The following is a 21,717-nucleotide window of genomic DNA, read 5'->3' on the forward strand; positions in this document are numbered from 1 at the left end:
TGGAAGCAAGTGCCAGTATCTGCTCACCTGAGCAGATGCTAAAAGGAAAAACAGCCCAACTCAGATGGTAGGACCTGGGAGCACAATGGGCTTTTGCAGTGCAGATGGAGAGCCACAGTGGCCTCACTGAAAGCGGGCTCCTCTTGTTGATGACTCACCTTCTGCTTTAAAATAATGACTTACATTTTAGTCAAATAAATATAGATAGACTGTTACAAGACGAGTTGTGCAGGGTACAGGAGTTACTCATTTTGTATGAAGCCAGATGCTGGAGTTGTGGGGAAGCCCTGGGATTGCTAGTTCTGTCCAAGCTCACTCACTGTTCACACACTTGGGTGTGGGTTGACTCAGCCTGCAGTTTACCTGTGGAGCTGATGACATGGAGATAGCATGCAGAAACAAGATGTTCAGGGTTTGTGGGCAGCTCTAGGGGATTCAGTAGTTACTGAACAGAAGCGGGTGGTGTTGATCTGTCTGTTTTTATGAGCCCAAATCACCTTTAACATTGTTCGTAGTGAGATAGTCAAGTAAAAAGGTTAAGTCTCAGAGACTTAGGCACCTGGGGAATAAGACTCCCAACATGCAGTATATTATCCTGATTCTAGAACTGAGATTCAAGTGGTATAACTTTACTTCAAAGTGGAAGTGAATTGTAGAAGAAATTAATACCTGTTTTGAATTATGTCATGCCTATCTAGAACATCAGTGGGGTGGAAGTGGTGGAAGACTGTGTTTTTACTTTAAAACTAATTTCAGTTATTTTTATTTTAGATTGTTGAGCCACTAAGAGAGAAAATCAGAGATTTGGAAAAAAGGTATGTATACACTTTGTGTTTTAAGTTTAGGAAAATACTATTTGATTGACCTTAGAAGGTCAATATCTAATATAAGTTCATCTCAACTGAGTCATCCTAGAGTATGAAAAATATAAGGCATTTTCAAGACAAGAACTTTTCTATGAGAAGGTAACTTTTTACTTTAAAGTTTGGATGCATTGTTTTTAAACTTTTTTTTTTTACTTGTTTAGTGTTTTTAGACCTTTTTTTCTCTTTTGTCATTAAGAACCATTTCTGATGAAAACTATGGGTTCTCTCCAGAAAACAATATTGTTTATTTAATCAATTTATTTTTCAGGGGAGCTTCTGAAACCCAACTGTAGATCCTACATTAAAAGTCCTTCCTCTGTTATCCACTGTCCATGTGTTATCTACAAACTGGCAATCTAAACAAATGTCTACATAAATGTTTTTGGTTTCTCAACCCAATTTGAATATAAAACCCAAATAGTCCAAACACTGGATGAAGAGATGATATAGGTGTGTTAAAGTCTTGCTTTTCCAAACCCTGTGAATTTCTCAGTTCCAGAAAATTCATTACATACAAGTTGAGACTAGGCCTTACCTTCTTTTAACTTCAAGGCAGTCAGATAGTTTCTAGCATATGTTGATTGGTCTAAGAGAATTCCAAAACAAGAAAACAAATCTGGAGGACTGAAAATCTGGTACCCTTTGTAAGCACCATAAGTATTATGATTATGGAGCCTGTGATTTCATGGTTAGTCATTTATCTGCTTTTGTCACCAAACTGCCTCACTAAGTTTTCAGAATTGAGTCCAGGTAGAGCAGCTGGGAGAGGAGTATTGTATAATAGGGTGGAAACTTCTGTTTGAACCAGATTGCAAAGAAAGTTCCTCCTCACCCTTTGTCCTGGTGGTGTGTTCCCCCTGCATGTGGGGGTGCACTCACGGTCCCATTCTCTATAAAACTGTTCAGCTGCAGCGCTGGCATGTTTTGTGGAGTGTATGTGGAAAACTTCATGTGTCCAGAGTGGCAGTTGGGTCTTTAGAGGGTGAAAAAAGAAAAACAAACACATTCATATAATTATTATTTTTTCCTTGGGATGAGTTTGAATGACGTGCATTAGCACTGTATGAGCCTTCTATCAAGTCTGGAATATAAAGGAAGATATGGAAAGCCATTTTTTCTTTAATTTTGGTATTTTCATTAAATGATCAAAGAAAGATAATGATGGAAAATAATCAAAATGTGTTTGTTCACTTTCTACTTGTCCATTGATAGTTTATAGGTAGTCAGGCAAACTATTAATTTTGACTTTTACTGGAGTAAAAGTTGTTTAACATATTCAGTAGTAATGTAAGGCTGTTGTTTGTGCTTTAAATTTTTCTTGCCATGATTTGAAATTATGTTGCTTGTAACATTTCATTGGATGGAGTCAGGAATTCTCCCTTTGATAAGACTGTCATAATCCAAGAGATTTCAATTGAAGCTTCTAAAAAAATTGTTTATGGTGAAAAAAATTACCACAGATTTTATGTTGGGTGTCCTCCCACCAAATAAAAACAATCTGCCATGGACGATCATTTTCTTTAGGGAATAATACTAGTTCATGAAGAGAAAAGTGAATCAATTAGATTACTTCCCAAAGGCAATGGTTTACACACATGGTCTCTTGAAACAGGAGAACTTTATGACTCTTGATGCTTTTTTGTTGCTCTGTTTCCTAAATTGGAAAGAGAATCCCAAGTACAGCATTATCTTAAAGAATTTACCAGAAACTCCTTTAGCCAGACTGAGAATTACCTTTAAAATAGATTCAGAGGTTAAGTATTTGCCTCTGGGGGCTGCTTTTCTAGTTGCTCATCCTAAAATGGCTCTGTTCTTCAGGGTGATGAGCCAGTCAGTGACGGTGAGCCCGGTTATCCTTTTACTTAGAAAGTCAAGTACAGACATGACTTTGTGATGATCCGTGGAGCTCAGTCTAGTTTTATCTTTCCCAGCTGTGTGGTAAGAATGCTCAGCTTGATGCTGGCAAAATTAAAATGTAACTGAAAATATGTTGTCTTGAGGTGCTTGTCACTGGGGGCAGAGGACCCCTAAGAAATAAGAATATTTCTGAAAAGTAAAGATTATATTATACAGGGGAAGAAATAGGGACAGTGCCATTTTAGAAGCCTAAATGAACCATGTGGGCTGTTGTCCTTACCACACCCCCATTTCTTAACAGCTTGAGTGTATGCCATTTGTTTAACTTCTCGGTATTTTTAAATGTTCTTTGAATAGACAGTAATGATAATTTAAGTTCTACATAATAATACTTCTTACTGGCGATCTTGATAAACAGGAAGATTAGAGCCTGAAAGGGCATAAAATAATTACTAAGGGATTAATCTGGGAGGTGGGGAAGGTTCCAACCCCTCTACCCCTCCACCCGCTTGGCGGACTTCGCGTGGCGGGCGCCTCTGCCCTGCTGGCCGCTGCCCCCCAGGCGGCATAGGTGCCGACGAATGGGGCCCAGTGACAGGTCCTGGGGCCCAGAGCACGTGGGTGAGCCCTGCGCCGCTGGTTCCTCTCCGCAGGCCTTCAGGGGGCTTCTTCCTGCGCGCCTGGCTCTGCGCAAGCTCCACAGGCGCAGGAGGGAGGGCGGGCCGAGCTGAGGGCGCCTGCCACCCACCGCACACCCGCTTGGCACCTCACACACCTGCCTCAGTCACCTCACCCTCACCTGACACATTCGCCTCCCATGCCCATCACACACCTCACAGCCCCGCACACACGCAGGCACCGCACCCTTCCCCGCACACACTCGCTGCCCAGCCCTGTCGTCTGGCTGCAGGAAGGCACGCAGTGTGCCGCCCTGAGGAGCTGCTGGGGTAGCCGCGCCCTCAACCCTGGGCCAAGCTCCTCAAGGATGAGACGAGACTCGTGCGGTGGCTTCTAAAAGCTTTAACACCTGGTCCTGCTTGTGGAATCTGAGAGTTGGTTGTTGCATATTGAAGACGAGGCAAGAAAGCAGCCAGTTTTGTTTTTTAAATGAAACATTTGAGCACAAGGTGTTGGGAGTAGTTTATTCTTCCAGCCTGCACAGAACCGTGTGTCAGGCAACTGTTTCTGCTTCACCTTTATTTCTTTTAAAGTATATTCCCGAGAAAACCATTTGCCGTTTCCTTCCTGGTATAAATCGCGTGTCAGTTTTTGCTCTAGGCTTCAGACAGGTCCTGCTCCAGGCGGCTCACGTGGCGCAAACTTGGGTTCAGGGGCGCAGCTGGTGTGCACGCCCTAGGGGCGCCCCGGCCGGATGCTGCCCCCCAGCGGCCCCCCTCCGGGGTCCACGGCAGCTGCCTGTCCTGGCCGCGCGGACCCCCGTGCGGAGCTGCGTTCTCCCGCAGCCTGAAGGCAGGTGGGGCCCGCTCGGGGAAGGCGGCCAGAGCCCTGCCTGCGGGGAAGGCGACGCTTCCCCTGTGTGAGGTGGGTGTGGGCTCTCGGAGAAGGTGGGCGCATCACGGCAGGTTGAGGGGCGCACACTACCGAGGTTTGTGTTTCCATCTTCCCGACGAGTGACTGAAGTTTTCGGAGTGCAGAAGGCATCCCCTTGCACACCAGGTGTCCGTCGGGCTCCCGCACTCACTGTTGCTCTGACTGGGGCGGGCTTCCCTGCTCTGCGGCACTCCCAGTGGCGGCGGGCTGGTGTCCCCTCCCTGCTCCAGAGCCCCAGGTGCGCAAAGCCCTGCGGGTTTGCCCCGGGCCCCAGAACCAGCAGGCGGGAGGCCGGATTCTCACTCAGGCCGGCAGGCTCCCCCCTGCCCACCTCCAGCTCTTCTGCCTGCAGGGTAACTTGACCTTTGAGAATCTGGAAGCTCTTCATAGGGGACTTGATCTGCATTGTAAAAGAAGATTTTCTGTTCCAGTCTCCAATTTAAGCTTCCACTCTTCAAGGTCTTCTGTCTAATGCTGTCCTATTCTATTCAGCCGAGCGGCCATTAAGGAGATGCCTTAGGTACCAGCTGGGGACGAGGAGGGCATGGAGACTGGCCCAGACCCAGTACCTTTCCAATTAAAATAGTAACTATAAAGCAGGTTTCTCCGAGTTTCTTTAAAGCAAGTTTGTTCCTAATTGAATCATTTTAAGAATGGGTATTTCAAGTCTGCATTTATCAACTTTCATTTGACGTTTTATTGCTGTTTATGCTGCCCTGCTCCTGAAACATCAGTGTGGGTTGGGGACCCATGGCACCTTTGCTGCGGGCAAGAGACATTGAAAGATAATGTGAGACTTATAACAGGCTCCTAGCCTTCCATGAGAGAGAGAAAGTGATGGTGTCAGGGCATTCTTCCCCAGGGGTGCTGGAATTATGAGTTCCCAGAATAGGGGAGTCAGCATGATTAACATCGTTTCTTGCTCTTGCAAGGCACGGTCTCCTCTGTTGGGTATGTGAAGTCACTCAGCCGCTTTTTTCCTTCCAGACCCCAATAAACCATCTTGAGAATGCCCCGCACCTCCCTTACTTTGTGTTTAACTTTGACTCCTGATAATCTGTACATTCTTACATTTTCCCTTCTCGGAGACAGCATCTCAAGTCCTAGCCTTGGCTTGATTCAGAACAAGGGGAAGGTTAGAATTTCTTGAATTCAAATTATCCAGCGGTTGCTTGGTACCTATAGTGCTTATTTGGAATAGAGAAGGAGCAAACAGCAGCAGTGACAAAATCTGCCATTTGTTTTGATGGTAGGTGATGAAATACTCAAATGAGATCTCTAACTTTTTCTTTTCTAATCTCTTCATGTTTACAGCTTCACCCAGAAATACCCACCAGTAAAATTTTTATCAGAAAAGGACCGTAAAAGAATTTTGGTAAGTTTGCATAGCTGACTAATATTTGTAGTATCAAGAAACTTGCTTTTTAAATAAAGGTACATGATTCACATACCACAGAAGTCACCCTTATAGGGTATACAGTTCTGTGACTAATAGTATGTTCACAAAGTGGCGCGACAGTACCATATTCTAATTCTGAGTATTTCCATCACCCCAAAAAGAAACCTCACACCCATGAGCAGTCATTCCCCATTCCCACTCCCCCAGCTCCTGGCAATCCTGTCTTTCTATGGATTTGCCTGTTTTGGATATTTCATGGGCGTGAAATCATATGTGATCTTTAGTATTCAATTCATCAAACTTAGAATAATGTTTCCAAGGTTCATCCATCCTGCAGTATGAATCAGTACTTCTTTCCTTTTTATGGATGAATAATATTCCATTGTGTGGATGTACTACATTTTGATTATCCATTTATCAATTGATGGACATTTGGATTTGTTTCTACTTTGAGGCTATCTTCAATAATGCATCTATGAACATTTATGTTCAAATTCTTGTATGAACTTAAATTTTCAGTTCTTTGGGGTATATACCTAGTTGAGGAATCAGTGGGTTAGTGGTCAACGACTATGCATTACTCTTTGAGATGTGAAACTTTCCTGGAGCAGTGGTTTGTCAATCCTTTTCTGTTTCACTGACCACTTTGATGAATACACTGGGGCCTCCTCGGCTGCTAGTCTCCTTGTTAAATATCAGTACAAATTCACCCATGAAAGAAACCCTGTTAACAAAATATGTCCAGAGAAATTGGCACCTTTGGATTTAAAAAAAATAACACCTTGGTTGATATATAACTTACATACTGTACAGTTCATCCTTTAAAGTGTACAATTCAGTAGTTTTTTACATTCTCAGAGCTGTGTCACCATTACCAATTTTAGAACGTTTTCATTAGCCCAGAAAGAAACCCTGCACCCACTAGCAGTCACTCTCCATTTTCCCTCAAGCCCCAACACACCCTAAGCCTTAGGCAGTTGCTAAATCTACTTTTGTCTGTAGAGATTTGCCAATTCAGGTTACTTTATATAGATGGAATAATGCAATATTTGTTCTTTTGTGACTGGCTTCTTTCACTTCAGTATTTCTAAGATTCATTCATGTTTTAGCATGTGTGAGTACTTCATAAATTTTTGTTACTAAATAGTAGTCCATTGTATGAACATGCAACATTTTATTTGTCTGTTTATCATATGAGTCATGACAGCTCTGTATATTTAACCTTTTGAGGAACTGCTACACTGTCAAAGCAGCTGCCCCATTTTACATTCCCATCAGCAATGTATGAGAGTTCCAGTCCCTCCACAACCTTACCAACACTTGTCATTTTCTGTCTCCTTCTTTGTAGCCCTCCTAGCAGGTGTGAAGTGGTATCTCATTGTGGTTTTGAGTTTCCCTGATGGCGAATGATGTTGAGCATCTTTTCATGTGTTTATTGGCCATTTCTGTATCTTCTAAGGAGAAACGTCTATACAGATACTTAGTCCATTTATTTAATTAGGTTTTTTTATTGTATTATAATGAAATTAACATTATAAGTTTTTTATCAGATATGTGGTTCGCAAGTATTTTATCCCATTCTGTGGGTTGTCTTTTCACATTTTAATGGTGTTTTGAAGCATAAGTTTTTAATGTTAATGAAGTATATATACATTTTTTCTTTCATTCCTGTCACTTTGGTGTCACGTTTAAGAAATCATTGCCTAATCCAAAGTCACAAAGATTAACCATGTTTCCCCCTAAGAATTGTATACTTTTAGTCTTGTATTTAGGTCTGTGATCCATTCTGAGTTGTTTTGTACATGGTGTTCAATAGTCTTTCGTCTTTTTGCATATGATTTGTCTAGCACCACTGGCTGATAAGACTAATCATGCCCCATTAAATTGTCTTAACACCTGCAGGGGTGCATTTTCCTATGTATAACAATAATAATAGTATTATACACAGCAGTAATAGTAGTATAACTCCTTTCCATTGTATGTAAGTATGGGAGAGGGGGCCTTCCCACACATAACACCAAGCAATTCTCAAACACGAGCAGGATGTCTGAGAAGTCAACTCAATTCTGATGCTATATGCCCAGAGACAGCACCAGATTCCCAGGTTAAGGGCTTCATCGTGCCAGACTGCCCTCTTCCCTCCACTTCAGACACCGGTCACAAGCCCCAGCAGTTACCTGTGCTTCTGACCTACCAGCTACAGATTGGAGGTTGCAATGACCTCCCCCTTAGGTTCAGTTAATTTGCTAGAGCAGCTAACAGAACTCAGGGAAACACTTATGATTACCAGTTTAATACAGGATACCGTAAAGGATACAAGTTAACAGCCAGGTGAAGAGATACATAGGGCAAGGTCCCAAATAAAGGAGCTTCTATCCTTGTGGAGTTTGGGGCCTGGCTCAGTGGCATGTGGAGGCATTCTGGTTCCCCAAGCAGAGAAGTTCTCCCTGACTGAGAAACAGGATCCAACAGCAGAGGACAGTAAGCCCTTCTCGGGTTTTTGTGAGGGCTTCATTGCATAGTAATGATTGACTAAATATTGGCCATTGGCCAATTCAGCCTCCAGCCCCTGCCCTTGGGTCTCTCATTAATATGACAAGACACCCATTTCACCTTTAAGACCCTATAAGTGCTTTTCAGGAACTGTGGATGAAGGCCAAATATACCTGGGAAATATATACTTGGTTATATGAATGACCAAATATGTATTTCTTATGTCTCATTTTATTGCAGCACCTTTCTTGAAAATCAACTAACCATAAATGTAAATATTTCTTTCTAGACTCTTTATTTTATTCCATTGATCTATTACTGTCCTTATGCCAGTACTGCACTGTTTTGATTACTGTAGCTTTGTATTAAGTTTGAAATTGGTATTAGTCTTTCAACTTTGTCCTTTTTTTTAAACATAGTTTTGACTACTCCCTTACAGTTCCTTGAGAGTTTTAGGGCCAGCTTGTCAATTTCTCCAAAGAAGCCAGCTGAGATTTTGATAGAGACTGCATTGAATCTGTAGATCAATCTGGCAGTATTGTCATATTAACAATATTGCCTTCCAATCCTTAAACATGGATGTTATTCCATTTGTTTAGGTCTTTAGTTTCTTTTAACATATTTTTTTGAAGTTTTCAAAGTATAAGTTTTGTACTTCTTTTGTTAAACTTTTTCTAAAGCGCTTTATCCTTTTTGATGCTAGTGTAAATGGAATTGTTAGTTGCATTTTTAGGTTGTATATTGCAAGTAAATAGAAATACAGTTGATTTTTGTGTTTTCTTGTATCTTACATCCTTGCTGGACTCACTGATTAGTTCAAATAGTTTTAAGAGGATCTTTTAGGATTTTCTATGTACCATCTGTAATTGTAGGTGGTTTAACTTCTGCCTTTTCAATATGGATCCCTTTATTTCACTTCCTTGCCTACTTGTGCTAGCTAGAACCTCTAATAACAATGTTGACTAGAAGTGGGAAGAACAGACACCCTTGTCCTGTTCCCGAGCTTAGGCGAAAGCTTTCACTCATTCACTGTTAAGTATGATGTCAGTGGTGGGGTTTCATCGATCCCTTTTATCAGGTTGAGGACATTCCTTCTAACTCTAGTTTTTTCGGTTTGCAACCAACCTTTCATACCTGGTATAATTACCAGTTAGTTACCATGTGTAATCTTTTTTTAGGTATTGCTGGATTTGATTTTCTAGTATTTTGTTGAGGATTTTTATATCTATATTTTTCAGAGACGTTGCTCTGTAAATTTCCTGTCTTGTCTTTTTCTGATTTTTGATATCAGGGCAGTACTGGGCTCTTAGGATAACTCAGGAACCGTTCCCTTCTCTTGTAGTTTTAGAGAAGAATTTGTGAAGATTTGGTATTAATTCTTTTTGAATGTTTGGTAGAATTCACCACAGAAGCCATCTGAGCTTAGGCTTTTCTTTGTTAAATTTTTTTTAGAGTATTAAATCAATCTGCTCATATTTATATTTCTTCTGAGTTAGTTTTCGGAGTTTGTATTGTTCTAGGAATTTCAAAGCTTTCCCCGCATATGCTTAAGTTTTGGTATGCTGTTTCATTATTGTCATTCATTTCAAAGTATTTCTAATTCCCTTGTAATTTATTCTTTGATCCATTATTTATTTAGGGGTGTGTTTAATTTCTCCTTACTGGTTAATTTCTCAAATGTCTTTGTTACTGATTTCTAATTTCATTGTAGTCAGAGAACATACTTTGTATGATTTGAATACTTTTAAATTTATTGACGCTTGTTTTATGGCCTAGGATATAGTCTATCCTGGAGAATATTTCATGTGCTTGTAAAAAGAATGTGTGTTATGCTATTGCTGAGTAGAGTGTTCTATGAATATCTGTTAGGTCTGGCTGGCTTATAGTGTTTGTTAAGTCTTTTATTTTCTTCTTACTTTTCTGCATGGTTCTATCCATTGTTGAGAGTGGGGAATTGATGTCTCCAATTGTTCAATTCTCTATTTCTCCCTTTGGTTCTTTCAACTTTTGATTCATATATTTTGGGTCACTGTTGTTAGGTACATAAATATTTTTGTTATATCAATTTGATAGATGACCATTTAATCATTATAAACTGCTTCTCTTTATTAACTTTTTTTAAGTTTATTTTTGTCTGATATCTTTATAGCTACTCCAGCTTTCTTATTTCTATGTTATAGTTTATGTCTTTTTACAGTCAGCACATCGTAACTTTGAGTGTACAGCTGTTAGATATAGTTGGATCTTGTTTTGTTTTCCAGTTTAATAGGCTTTTTGAGTAATTGCTGAATCCATTCACATTTAATGTTATTATTGATATAGTTGGATTTATATCTACCCTTTTGGGTTTTTCATATGCCTCACATCTTTGTTCTTCTCTCCCACCATTACTGTTTTTTTTTGTGCTTTAAGAAAATCTTCCCTTGGGTAACATTTGAATTACTTTAATAATTTTTTTACTGTATTTTAAAAATTTACTTTTACTGTTTGCTCTAGTGCTTACCATATACATCTTAACTTAGGATACTTAGATTTACGTTGAGTTCCAGTGAGGTCTAGAAAGGTCCCTCCTGTAATTCTATGACCCCTCCCTCTTCTTGTGATATTATTTCTATCCATTTGATGTATTCTACCCATGTTAAAACCCAACAAAACATTGTTATTATTATTACTTTATATAATTATCTCTTTTAGATAAGCTGAGGGATTAAAGGAGAGCAAGGATAGCTATACCGATAGAATAGGTTGCATTAACCTTTTTATTATCATGTCTGATTTCCTTCATTTGTTCCTGTGGGTTTAAGTTAACTTTTGATATCACTTCCTTACTGCAGTACAACTTTTGTTCCCCCATACACGCTTTGTACTATTATTGTCAAATACCATATTTCTGTATTTTATTGGACAAGCAAAATATATACAAAAATAAATAGGAAAAATATATGGGACAAATAGTTATGTACATATCATTTTATATAATTGTTCTCTTTTTGTTGTAAAAAAATATATAACAAACTTTATTACTTTAACCATTTTTAAGTATATAGTTTTGTGACTTTAAGTATGTTCACATTGTTGTACCATACAATTTAATCTTAAAATCAATTAAGAGTAGACAGGAGTAAACCCAATTATATTGTCTTTTACAGTTACTTAATTACCTTATTTGTTACACCATTTTTCTCTGTGTATTGAGTTACCATCTGGGATCATTGCTTTCAGCCTGAAGAATGTATTTCTTACATGGCAGGCCTGCTAGCAATTAATTCTTTCATTCTTTTTTTGTTTTTTATTTTAAAATCTCTTTTTGGTTGTATGTAAGATTCTTGACTAACTGTTTTTTTCTGTTCTTTGAATATGTTATTCCACTGCTATCTCCATTATTTGTTACAGTAATTCAGCTGGTAAATCACATTGATTGGCTTCCCTTGAACCTAAGGAGTCATTTTCTTTTGCTTCTGTTTAGTTTCCTAGGGCTACTGAAATAATTACCCCCAACTCAGTAGCTTAAACCAACGGAAATTTAGTCTCTCCCAGTTCTGGAAGCTGGAAGTCTGAAATCAAGGTGTCAGCAGGGCCTCTGTCTGGAGGCTGTAGGGGAACATCGGTCCCATGCCTTACTCTTGACTTCTGGTCATCCTTGAGTGCCCTGCCTTGGACACATCACTCAGTCATCAGTTGGTATTCTCCCTGTGTGTGTCTCACACTGCCGGGCTTTCCCTACTCCACTGTGAACTTATCTTAACTCATTACATCTGCAGTGGCCCTGTTTCCAAATTAAGGTCATGTTCTGAGGTTCTTGGAAGGACATAAATATTGCAGGATGGTATTTAAGCCAGTAAACTGCTTTCAAAACTTTGTCTCTGATTTTGAGCATTTTTTAGTATGATGTGTCTGTGTGCATCTGTTTTTGTTGAGATTTATCCTCCTTGGAGTTTGTTGAGCTTCTTGTATGAGTAGATTAATGTGTTTTGTCAATTTTGGGTCATTTTCATCCATTATTTTTTGGATATTTCTTCTGTTCCTCTCTTTCTTCCTTTGTGGTACTCCTTTTACATTCATGTTGGTATGTCTATTGGTGCCTCTGTTCACTTTCCTTTATTTTTTCTCTCTGTTCAGATTGCATTAAGTCCTGTGGATCTGTGTTCAACTTTGCTGTTTCCTTTATCTCTCATATCCAGTCAATTGTTGATCTCTAGTGATTGTTCTTTTTAGTTACTGTTCTTGTGAACTCCAGAATTTCCATTTGTTTCTATTTATAATTCTTTTTTAATCTCTGTTTACTTCTTTAAGCATGGTTTCCTCCAGTTCTTTGAACACATTTATGATGACTGCTTTGAAGACTTTGTTAAATCCAACATCTGGTTCCTCACAGGTGATTTTTGTTGCCTGTGTCTTTTCCTGTGCATGGGTCATACGTCCCTGTTTCTTTGCATGTTTTAAAATTTTTTGTAGAAAACTGACATTTTAGGTAGTATATTGTAGCAGCTTTGGATGCTACTCTCCCCTGAGACTTGTATTAGTTCTGTTTGCTTGTTTATTTGTTGAGTGACTTGGCAGGTCTATTCTAGTGACGTCCATTTCCCCTGGAGCATGATGCTCAGATGTGCCCCTCAGAAGCTGCAGCTGTGGGTGTGGACCCTGGGAGGACAGGAGTCTAGCAGGGCTCTTGCTGACTGTCTCTTTCCCTGATTTCTCTGTTATGCTGTCTTTCTTCCATGTTATCACACCAACTGTTAGGCTCCAGAAGTTGCCAGTTGAATGAATTCTTATTTTATTGGTGCTTTGTGTTATAAATTGCTCCTATGTGATCCAATTAAGTTCTGGCGCCTTTGCAGAGGTGGACTGTGAGACCTATCTTTGGGGTTTGTTCTGACTCCAGGAGGGCTCACAGGTGTCTCTTTACAGAACTAGCTGGCCCCTGGGTTAACTTGTTCTCACAGAGCTGTCAGCCTCCTTATTGTTTACCACATAAGTCTCCATTGGTTTTGAGAACACCCTTATGCTTAAACTTCCCCACTTTCTCTTGCAAATAGTGTCAGTTCCTTGGGGAGAGCTTTGGAACTCTTTTTATTGACTAACTCTGTCCCCAGGGAAAAAAATCTCTGAGCCACTGCTCTGGAGTAGGAGGAGAGAGTGACACCCCTGCTTAAAAGCAGGGAGCTGGGCAGGAGGAGTAGCCCCTGATCTTCTTGCCTCTCTTGCCCCTCTCAGTGTGGAATCTCTGCCCTTTGAGTGACTGGCATGGGTGGCCAGAGTCCCACCCTTTGCAGCTGGCCATGCCTGAGGTAGGCCTGCTGCCTCTGGGTGGGCCTGGGTGGATAAGGGAACTCCTATCCATTTGGTTCATACATCAGGAATTTAGCATCTGCAACTCAAGGTTGTAAGGGATGAAAAATGTAGGTGATGTACCCTTCCTGGTGTGATAACATATCTTTTGACTGGGAGCTCCTTTTTCGGCCACACCTAACACTCTCTTACGCACTCTGAACTGTGAGGGTGGAGGCTGAAAGGAGGAAGTGGGCCATGGCTTAAGCATCACAGACTCTCAATGTTTTTACATTTTTTCTTAAATAAATGTTTCTTCATTTGCTGTATATCCTTAAGATAAATTCCACTGATCTCAATAGTTGGTTTTTTAAAATTAATTTTCATGAGTTATGGTTGTTTTGCTGGGGGACAGGTTTGTCCAGCATCTTACACCACCATTCTGTGAGACGCTTTTTATCTGTGACCTTGATATATGAACTGTTAGTAAGCAAGGTTGTTTTTTGTTCTTTTACCCAATTGAAATTCAGTTATTTTTCTAGAAAGTTCTTTTTTCTCAAGCCCATCATCTGGTTTGTAGTACTGTGCCACCCAAATACCAAAGTGATACTCTTGAGTCTATATTAACCTGTTTCCCATACATCATCTCCCTTTTTTATAAAAAATCTCGTCTTTTCAGATGGTTTATGTACATCTTACCCTGAGCAGACTGTTATAATTGTATACCCATCTTTTTGTTTCTATCATATCAAAAATGTATAAACATTTAAACACGAATTGAGAAACATATCAGTGTCTTTAGCAGCAGAGAAAAGTTAATTTTTCTAAGCTTTCTACTGCCACACATCAGAATGATCAGAAACTGTGATGCTTTACGAGTATGTGAATTCTGTACAGTCACACGGGTAACTTATTTCCATGTGGGCTGATCTTCCTGTTGATGTTGCATATTACCGATCTCATTTCACTTCACACATGACCACAGTAAGTGGACTTGTGTTTTTCGCTCATCTGCTATCTCCTAGGTTAAACCACATTTCAGAGTCATTTGGTGTCCATGTCCAGCATATATTGCTAAAATTTAGTCTTTTCAGTCATTGTTGAAACCTTAGTACAAAGAAGAGCTTTATTTGAAAAGACATTCTTTTTGCTGATTTACTGAGAAGCATGAGTTTGAATGTTGACCTTGAACTTGACCACATTGGCTGCCTATTAGCAGTATCTAAGGCCCACAAAGCAAGCAGTTCCAGTACATTGAGATGGGTTCATGAGCCATGTGAAGCTGTGTAAGCTCTAATCCATTTAACTGTTAGAAGTCTTATGTATTTTCTTCCAGCTATCTTTTGGGTGTTTGCTCTTTATTATTCAAAGAGCAAACACCCACATTATTCACTTACAATTGCCTTATCACGTTTTCTGCTGAACTCCTGGCTTTCTGGGCCCCTCTGATATGCTTGGGTTTGGTGATTAGTTTTCCTAAGGAAGTGCTTATGAGTGATAGCCTCTGCCAGTTTTATTTCTGTTTGAAATGCTTGCCTAATGAGCTGAAATTGATTAGGAAAAACATTTTATAACCACCTAGTTGTTATGTAAATCTTTAGGTATTTTAGGTAGAAAGGAATTATTCAAGGAAAACAATCCAAGTTCATTTTAAACAACGCTAAGATGCTCCCAACAATTTTATGTCACTGCTAAAACTGGTGAAATGTTGAAGGCAATCGTGTGTAATTTAATATACTTCATTTCTGATTGTTCTGAGTTGTCACTCAGTTATTTTAGGGACAGAAATAAAGTTCAAGTGCTGCAGAACATCTTATTTTAAGAAACATTTGTATATACATAAAAGTTTAATTTCTTTTAAAAATACACAACTTTTCTGATTTAAAAACTGTAGGAGGCTCGGAAAAATGCAATAAGGCAAAGGCACGGAGTAATATGAAATCTCACACTGAGTTAATTAAGGACTAGTGGTTAGCCAGATTTGAAATTCAGTTATTTTTCTACAAAGTTCTTTTTTTTCAAATCACTGTTTAGGTATACAGGTAAAATATAGAAGTGCTAAAGATAAAAAACATGAAGCAGACAAATGGGCATGTAGTAAAGAGAATGTAAAATTAGGAAGACTGTGGTTTGCATCTGTCATTATTATGACCTGGGATATTGATCAAGCTCTCAGTTCTTGTGGTTCAGTTTTTAATCTGTATAAAGAACAGGGGATTTAGAAAATGCTATTCTCATAAAGAATGCACTTAGCTGATTGAAAGCTATTGAGCATCAGAACTTTTAAACCATGTACCTTCTAACGATTTTGTTTGTGTTTTCATCAGAGCATATATAAATATCTGGTTGGTAGTTGACAAATGGTACTTCTTGGGGTCCCCAAATTTGCGTCCTTCAACCAGCCAGGTTTGCTCTTACCTGGGGTAAACACAGAATTTTTGTCAGATTTTTTTGTTTGAGCAGAGGATTTCATGGCAAATTAAATGTAAAATCATAGACCCTGGGAACTTATGGGCTTTTCATTTTAGGTAAGAAGTGGTGTGGGTTTTTCTTACTGTTAATTTTTTCCATTTGGGACAGGAAGATGAGCTAAATGCAAAAGACAGAGTGGAGAATAGGGCAGGACTGGATGGGGAATGTAATTTCACACTGCACTTCTGTTTTTTGAGTTTGATCTTTTCACTCCCACCTCCCAAAAATGAAATATGCTTTACCTAACCCCATCTGCTTATACCATTTAGTTTGAATAAAGTATTTTTATTAGTCTTTAAAAATGTTTTTACTCATAATTGCCTTTTCACGTTTGCTGCTGAACTCCTGGCTTTCTGGGCCCCTCTGGGCTGCATCATTTCACTGTTTAACTAAGTGGTCAACACTCTGTAGTGTCAGCACTCCCACTCAGATGTTAACTAAACAGCGAAACTTAATCATTTAGGGCTTTTGTCTACAAGTAGTATCTAAGGTTTATTTATTTGTTCATATCCACAGTTTGAAAGATACTAGTTTTTCTGAAGTTTTTGATTCTGATTTAAATATCACAAAATTTTTTTGGTAGTTCATCAAATGTCTGCTTGTTGCTAATCACTTTTTTTAAATTAATTAATTTATTTTGTTGTCATTAATCTACAATTACATGAAGAATATTATGTTTACTAGGCTCCCCCCTTCACCAAATCCCCCCCACAAACCCCACCACAGTCACTGTCCATCAGCGTAGTAAGATGCTGTAGAATCACTACTTGTCTTCTCTGTTGAACAGCCCTCCCCATGCCCCCCCCCACATTATACATGCTAATCGTAATGTCCCCTTTCTTTTTCCCCACCCTTATTCCTCCTTTCCCTCCCTTTCTCCCCAGACCCTTTCCCTTTGGTAACTGTTAGTCCATATTTAGGTTCTATGATTCTGCTGCTGTTTTGTTCCTTCAGTCTTTCTTTGTTCCTATAGTCTTTGGGTTTGAGGTGAGTCTCTTGTCAAGCAGCATAGAGATTGGTCTTGCTTTTTTATCCATTCTGTTATTCTGTGTCTTTTGATTGGTGCATTCAGTCCATTTACCTAGGGTGATTATTGAAAGATATGTACTTATTGCCATTGCAGGCTTTAGATTGATGGTTGCCAAAGGTTCAAGGTTAGTTTCTTTAGTATCTTATTGTCTAACGTAACTCACTTATTGAGCTATTTTAAACACTGTCTGGTCATTCTTTATTATTCTCCCTTCTTATTCCTCCTCCTCCATTCTTTATATGTTGGTTGTTTTATTCTGTGCTCTTTTGTGCTTCCTTTAACTGCTTTTGTGGGTAGTTGATTTTATTTTTTGCCTTTAGTTAATATTTGGTTGGTCTGCTTTCTTTGCTGTGATTTTATTTTCTCTGGTGACTATCTATTTAGTCTTAGGAGTGCTCCCATCTAGAGCAGTCCCTCTAAAATGCCCTGTAGAGGTGGTTTGTGGGAGGCAAATTCCCTCAACTTTTGCTTGTCTGGGAATTGTTTAATCCCTCCTTCATATTTAAATGATAGTCATGCTGGATATAGTATCCTTGGTTCAAGGCTCTTTCTTTCATTGCATTAAATATATCATGCCATTCTTTTCTGGCCTGTAAGGTTTCTGTTGAGAAGTCTGATGATAGCCTGATGGGTTTTCCTTTGTAGGTGACCTTTTTCTTCTCTCTAGCTGCCTTTAAAACTCTGTCCTTGTCCTTGATCTTTGCCATTTTAATTATTATGTGTCTGTGTTGTCCTCTTTGGGTCCCTTCTTTTGGGAGATCTGTGTGCTTCTATGGTCTGATCGATTATTTCCTCCCCCAGTTTGGGGAAGTTTTCAGCAATTATTTCTTCAAATACACTTTCTATCCCTTCTTCTCTCTCTTCTTCTTCTGGTACCCCTATAATGTGGATATATGTTGTTGGATTGATCACACAGTTCTCTTAATATTGTTTCATTCCTGGAGATCCTTTTATCTCTCTCTGCGTCAGCTTCTATGCGTTCCTGTTCTCTGGTTTCTATTCCATCAGTGGCCTCTTGCATCTTATCCATTCTGTTTATAAATCCTTCCAGAGATTGTTTCATTTCTGTAATGTTCTACACATCATCCCTTAGCTCTTGCATATTTCTCTTCAGCTCCATTAGCATGGTTATGAGCTTTATTTTTTTAATTCTTTTTCAGGAAGACTGGTTAGGTCTATCTCCTCCTCAGTGTTTGCCTCTGTGATCTTGGTCTGTATCAATTTCTTCTGCCTTTTCATGGCGATAGATATATTTGTGGGGAGCTGGCGTGTGTGTTGGGTAAGAGAAAGTCCCTTCTTGCCAGCTTGTGGCCTTCCTCTCCTGGGAGAACAGCGGTCTCTAGCGGCTTGTGCTGGGTAGCTGCGTGCAGACAGGGCTTCTGATCTTGCCCACCTGCTATGGAGTTTATTTAGCTCTGCAGTTGCTGTGGGCATGGCCTGCCTCAGGCTGCTTCTCCAATATGACGGAACCGCATCGGAGCGGGAACAGGCAGGAGGCTGTTTATCACAGTGAGTGGCCTCCGAGCTGTGCTGCTGGGGTTCAGGCGCCCAGAGTTCCCCGAGATTCCCAGCTGCTGGGCTAAGTGTCCTTGGGCACTTCCGTCCAGCTGTGTGGTCCCTGTCCCTTTAAGACTTCCAAAAAGCATTTGCTTTTTTTTGTCCCAGGTACGCCAGCTGCGGGGACCCGCTCACAGGTCTTACTGTCCTGCTTCCCTAGTATCCAGCACCCCATGCATGCACTGTGTGTCTGCACTCTGGTGCGGATGCCTAGGGCTGGGTGTTCAGCAGTCCTGGGCCTCCTTCTCCCTCCCCACTCTGACTCCTCTCCTCCCGCCAGGAGCTGGGGTGAAGGGCCTCGGGTTCCGCCGGGCCGCGGCTTGTATCTTACCCCCTTCGCCAGGCGCTGGGTTCTCGCGGGTGTGGATGTAGTCTGGCTGTTGTCCTGTGTCTTCTGGTCTCTCTTTTAGGATTAGTTGTATTTGTTGTATTTTCAAAAATATATATGGTTTTGGGAGGAGATTTCCGCTGCTCTACTCATGCCGCCTTCTTGGTTGTCTCGCTAATCACTTTTTTTAAAAGAAGTAATTCTAAAAGTGTGTGACAGTAGTATTAGGTCTACATAAATGATGTTCAGCATCCCATCCATTATAAAACACCTTTTTGTAATGTAAAAATCCCTTGTCAAAGAGGACATCTTGAAACTTTACTAGTTTTCTGTATCGCTTTCTGGGTGGTAGTTTAAGTTTGTAGGCTGCTGACAAGTTGATGTAGTATAACCTCTTGCTATGGAATAAGAGTAAAAATGCTCCTTTACAACCTTCCCCATCCTCCTGGCCCACCCCACTCCCAAGCCCGAAGTTGTGACTGCACATGAGATGTATCTCACTGAAGTTGGTTGTGACCATGTCCTCTTGTGCTTTTTCTGAGGATGTTTTATGCCCTGTCCTGATGCAGATCACTGGAGGAGCAGGGTTTGTGGGTTCCCATCTCACTGACAAACTCATGATGGATGGCCATGAGGTGACTGTGGTGGACAACTTCTTCACAGGCAGGAAGAGAAATGTGGAACACTGGATCGGCCATGAGAACTTTGAGCTGATAAACCATGATGTGGTGGAGCCCCTCTACATTGAAGGTGAGCGAGACGTGCATTGCTACCACTCAGCCCGTTTGGTGGGTGCGCCAGAGCAGCCAGCCCTCATAGTAAGCCTTCTGACTTGGGCACAGTACATTGGTGTTGTGTCTGTGAAATGGGTCTTATTTGCTTACAGGGCACTGTCCTAGTGACTGTGATAAAAAATGGTTGTGACAGTGTGAATGTCTGACTTCACTATTGCGTGGCTCCCTGGCTTTCGGCTTGGTGGTCTGTTGAAGCCTAGGGATGTGTGGTGCACATCCATCCTGCTGCCTAACAAGTCTGATGTAAAGTTACTTCCAGCTTCCTATAGGAAGTTAGCTGATGCGGAATGCTGAATCAACAGTAAGTTCCACATGTGAGAGTATAAAGCCCTCCGCTAACTCTGCCACTGAAAAGGAATTAAAGGTGAGGGGCTGTGATGGGTCTGCTGGTGGCCCCCAAAAAGATAGGTACACATCTGAACCCCTGGAGCCTGTGAATATGGACTTATGTGGGAATAGGTCACTGCCAATGTAATTAAATTAAGGATCTTGAGATGAGATCAACCTGGATTATCACCCCCTGGTTGGGCTGCAATTCCAGTGACAAGTCCTTGGAAGAGACAGAATGCAGAGAACACAGACACATGGGAGAAGAGGAGCAGGCCATGTGAAGGCTGAGGTACAGGGTTGGATGAGGCAGCCCCATGCTGGGAGCACCTGAAAGAGGCCAGGAGGATTCTTCCCCAGAGCCACTGGGTGAGACAGCCTTGCTGACACCTTGTTTTCCAGCTCTTGGTTTCTAGAACTGCGGGAGAACAAATTTCTGTTGTTTTTACCTTACTTTGTGGCACTTTAGTCATAGCAGCCGCAGGAAACTAATGCAGGGACCCACAGTAGACATTTTCCAGAATTGTCTAAGGTGTGCTGATGAGAACTGCTGCCAGGTACTTGATTAGTGGGCCTACAGGATCACACAGACCTCACTGTCATTCTCGTCTAAATCAGAACGTAGCCCTGAGAGCTAAGTGGTATTCTTGCACCTACATATGGAAATCTAGAATCGGCCTGAGGACTGCCCAAAGCTGTGGGGCCGTTCACTGGCCAGAATTCAGCTTCAGATGTTGGCCTTGAAGCTTGTATAACCACCTGCCCCATCTTAATGGGCAGTGTGCCTTTCTGCTGTCCCATTATTATCAAGTCATGAGCATTCCGCATATCAATAAAAGTATCTTGAAGAGCCAGAGTAATTTCTGAGCAACATTACTACATGGTTTTAAAAATGCTGTCCTTACTCAAAGTTCTCCAGTGTTTTATTATGAATGTCATTGTCTGAATTTTATTTCCTCAGTAAAGAGTTCAAATATGAATTGCCCAAATACTAATAGGCCTCCTTCATCATTTAGTGGTCTACTCCACTAATAATACATTGGTAGCATTGACCATTCTAAAAAACTAACAAAAATGTTTTCTACCAATAATTTGATAGAAAACCCATGGTTCAATATATGTTTGGTTACTAAGTAGGTTAGATTTTCTAACATGTTAATTCACAAAAGAAATCTAAGTAGTTTCCTTTGCCTTTTTAAAAATGTGCTTTTTTCTGTGCTTTCATAATTGGAATGTTAGTCATTGGCATATATTTATCATTCCCCACATTCTGGCTTTGCCTTTTAATTTAATTTAAATTTTGTAATTATTATATGTCTCATCTATTTATTTCCTCACTGCTATCCTGTTTCTTTCATGCTGTAACTATCCCAAGGATAGGTGAATAGTCATGGTGTTTTTGCCTCATTTTTAAACATTTAATTATTTAATCTCTCTGGAGTTTATTTTGAGATTAGGCTATAGGTTTTGTAGGGTGAAACATGATTTAGATAATAGATAATTTGGCTCACTTTCCACTTGGACTTCATCGCGGGGTTGCTGTGAGATTAATTAAGGCAATGCATGTGATAGGGCTCTCATGGCCAGGATTATAAAGGTTTTCGGATCTGTGCTACAGGAAAAAGATTTGAAGATGAATTATTGAGATTATGAATCAGTTTGTTTTAAAATACGGAGATTACCTTGGATTAAGTTCATGAGCCCATGTAAGCATATGAGTCCTTAAAGGCAGCAGCAATAGGGGAAGGGTCTCTCAGAGCTGGTGGGAGATGCCC

At 40.4% G+C, this 21,717-nt stretch overlaps 1 protein-coding gene across 8 annotated transcripts in view; it reads left to right on the forward strand.

Annotated features, from left to right (window-relative positions):
- UXS1 (UDP-glucuronate decarboxylase 1) overlaps positions 1 to 21,717 on the forward strand; it is a 128,822-nt gene that overhangs the window by 48,014 nt on the left and 59,091 nt on the right. For 4 of the 8 annotated variants that reach the window (XM_073238843.1, XM_073238841.1, XM_073238825.1 and 1 more), the window contains exons 4-6: positions 772 to 815; positions 5,589 to 5,649; positions 19,364 to 19,571. In XM_073238843.1, coding sequence (XP_073094944.1) covers positions 772 to 815; positions 5,589 to 5,649; positions 19,364 to 19,571 — 313 coding nt within the window. The remainder of the gene's footprint in view (positions 1 to 771; positions 816 to 5,588; positions 5,650 to 19,363; positions 19,572 to 21,717) is intronic. The other 4 variants (XM_037015544.2, XM_037015545.2, XM_037015542.2 and 1 more) reach the window with 1 other exon arrangement.

This window comes from Manis javanica, chromosome 1 (assembly GCF_040802235.1).
Source record: "Manis javanica isolate MJ-LG chromosome 1, MJ_LKY, whole genome shotgun sequence".
NCBI lineage: Eukaryota > Metazoa > Chordata > Mammalia > Pholidota > Manidae > Manis > Manis javanica.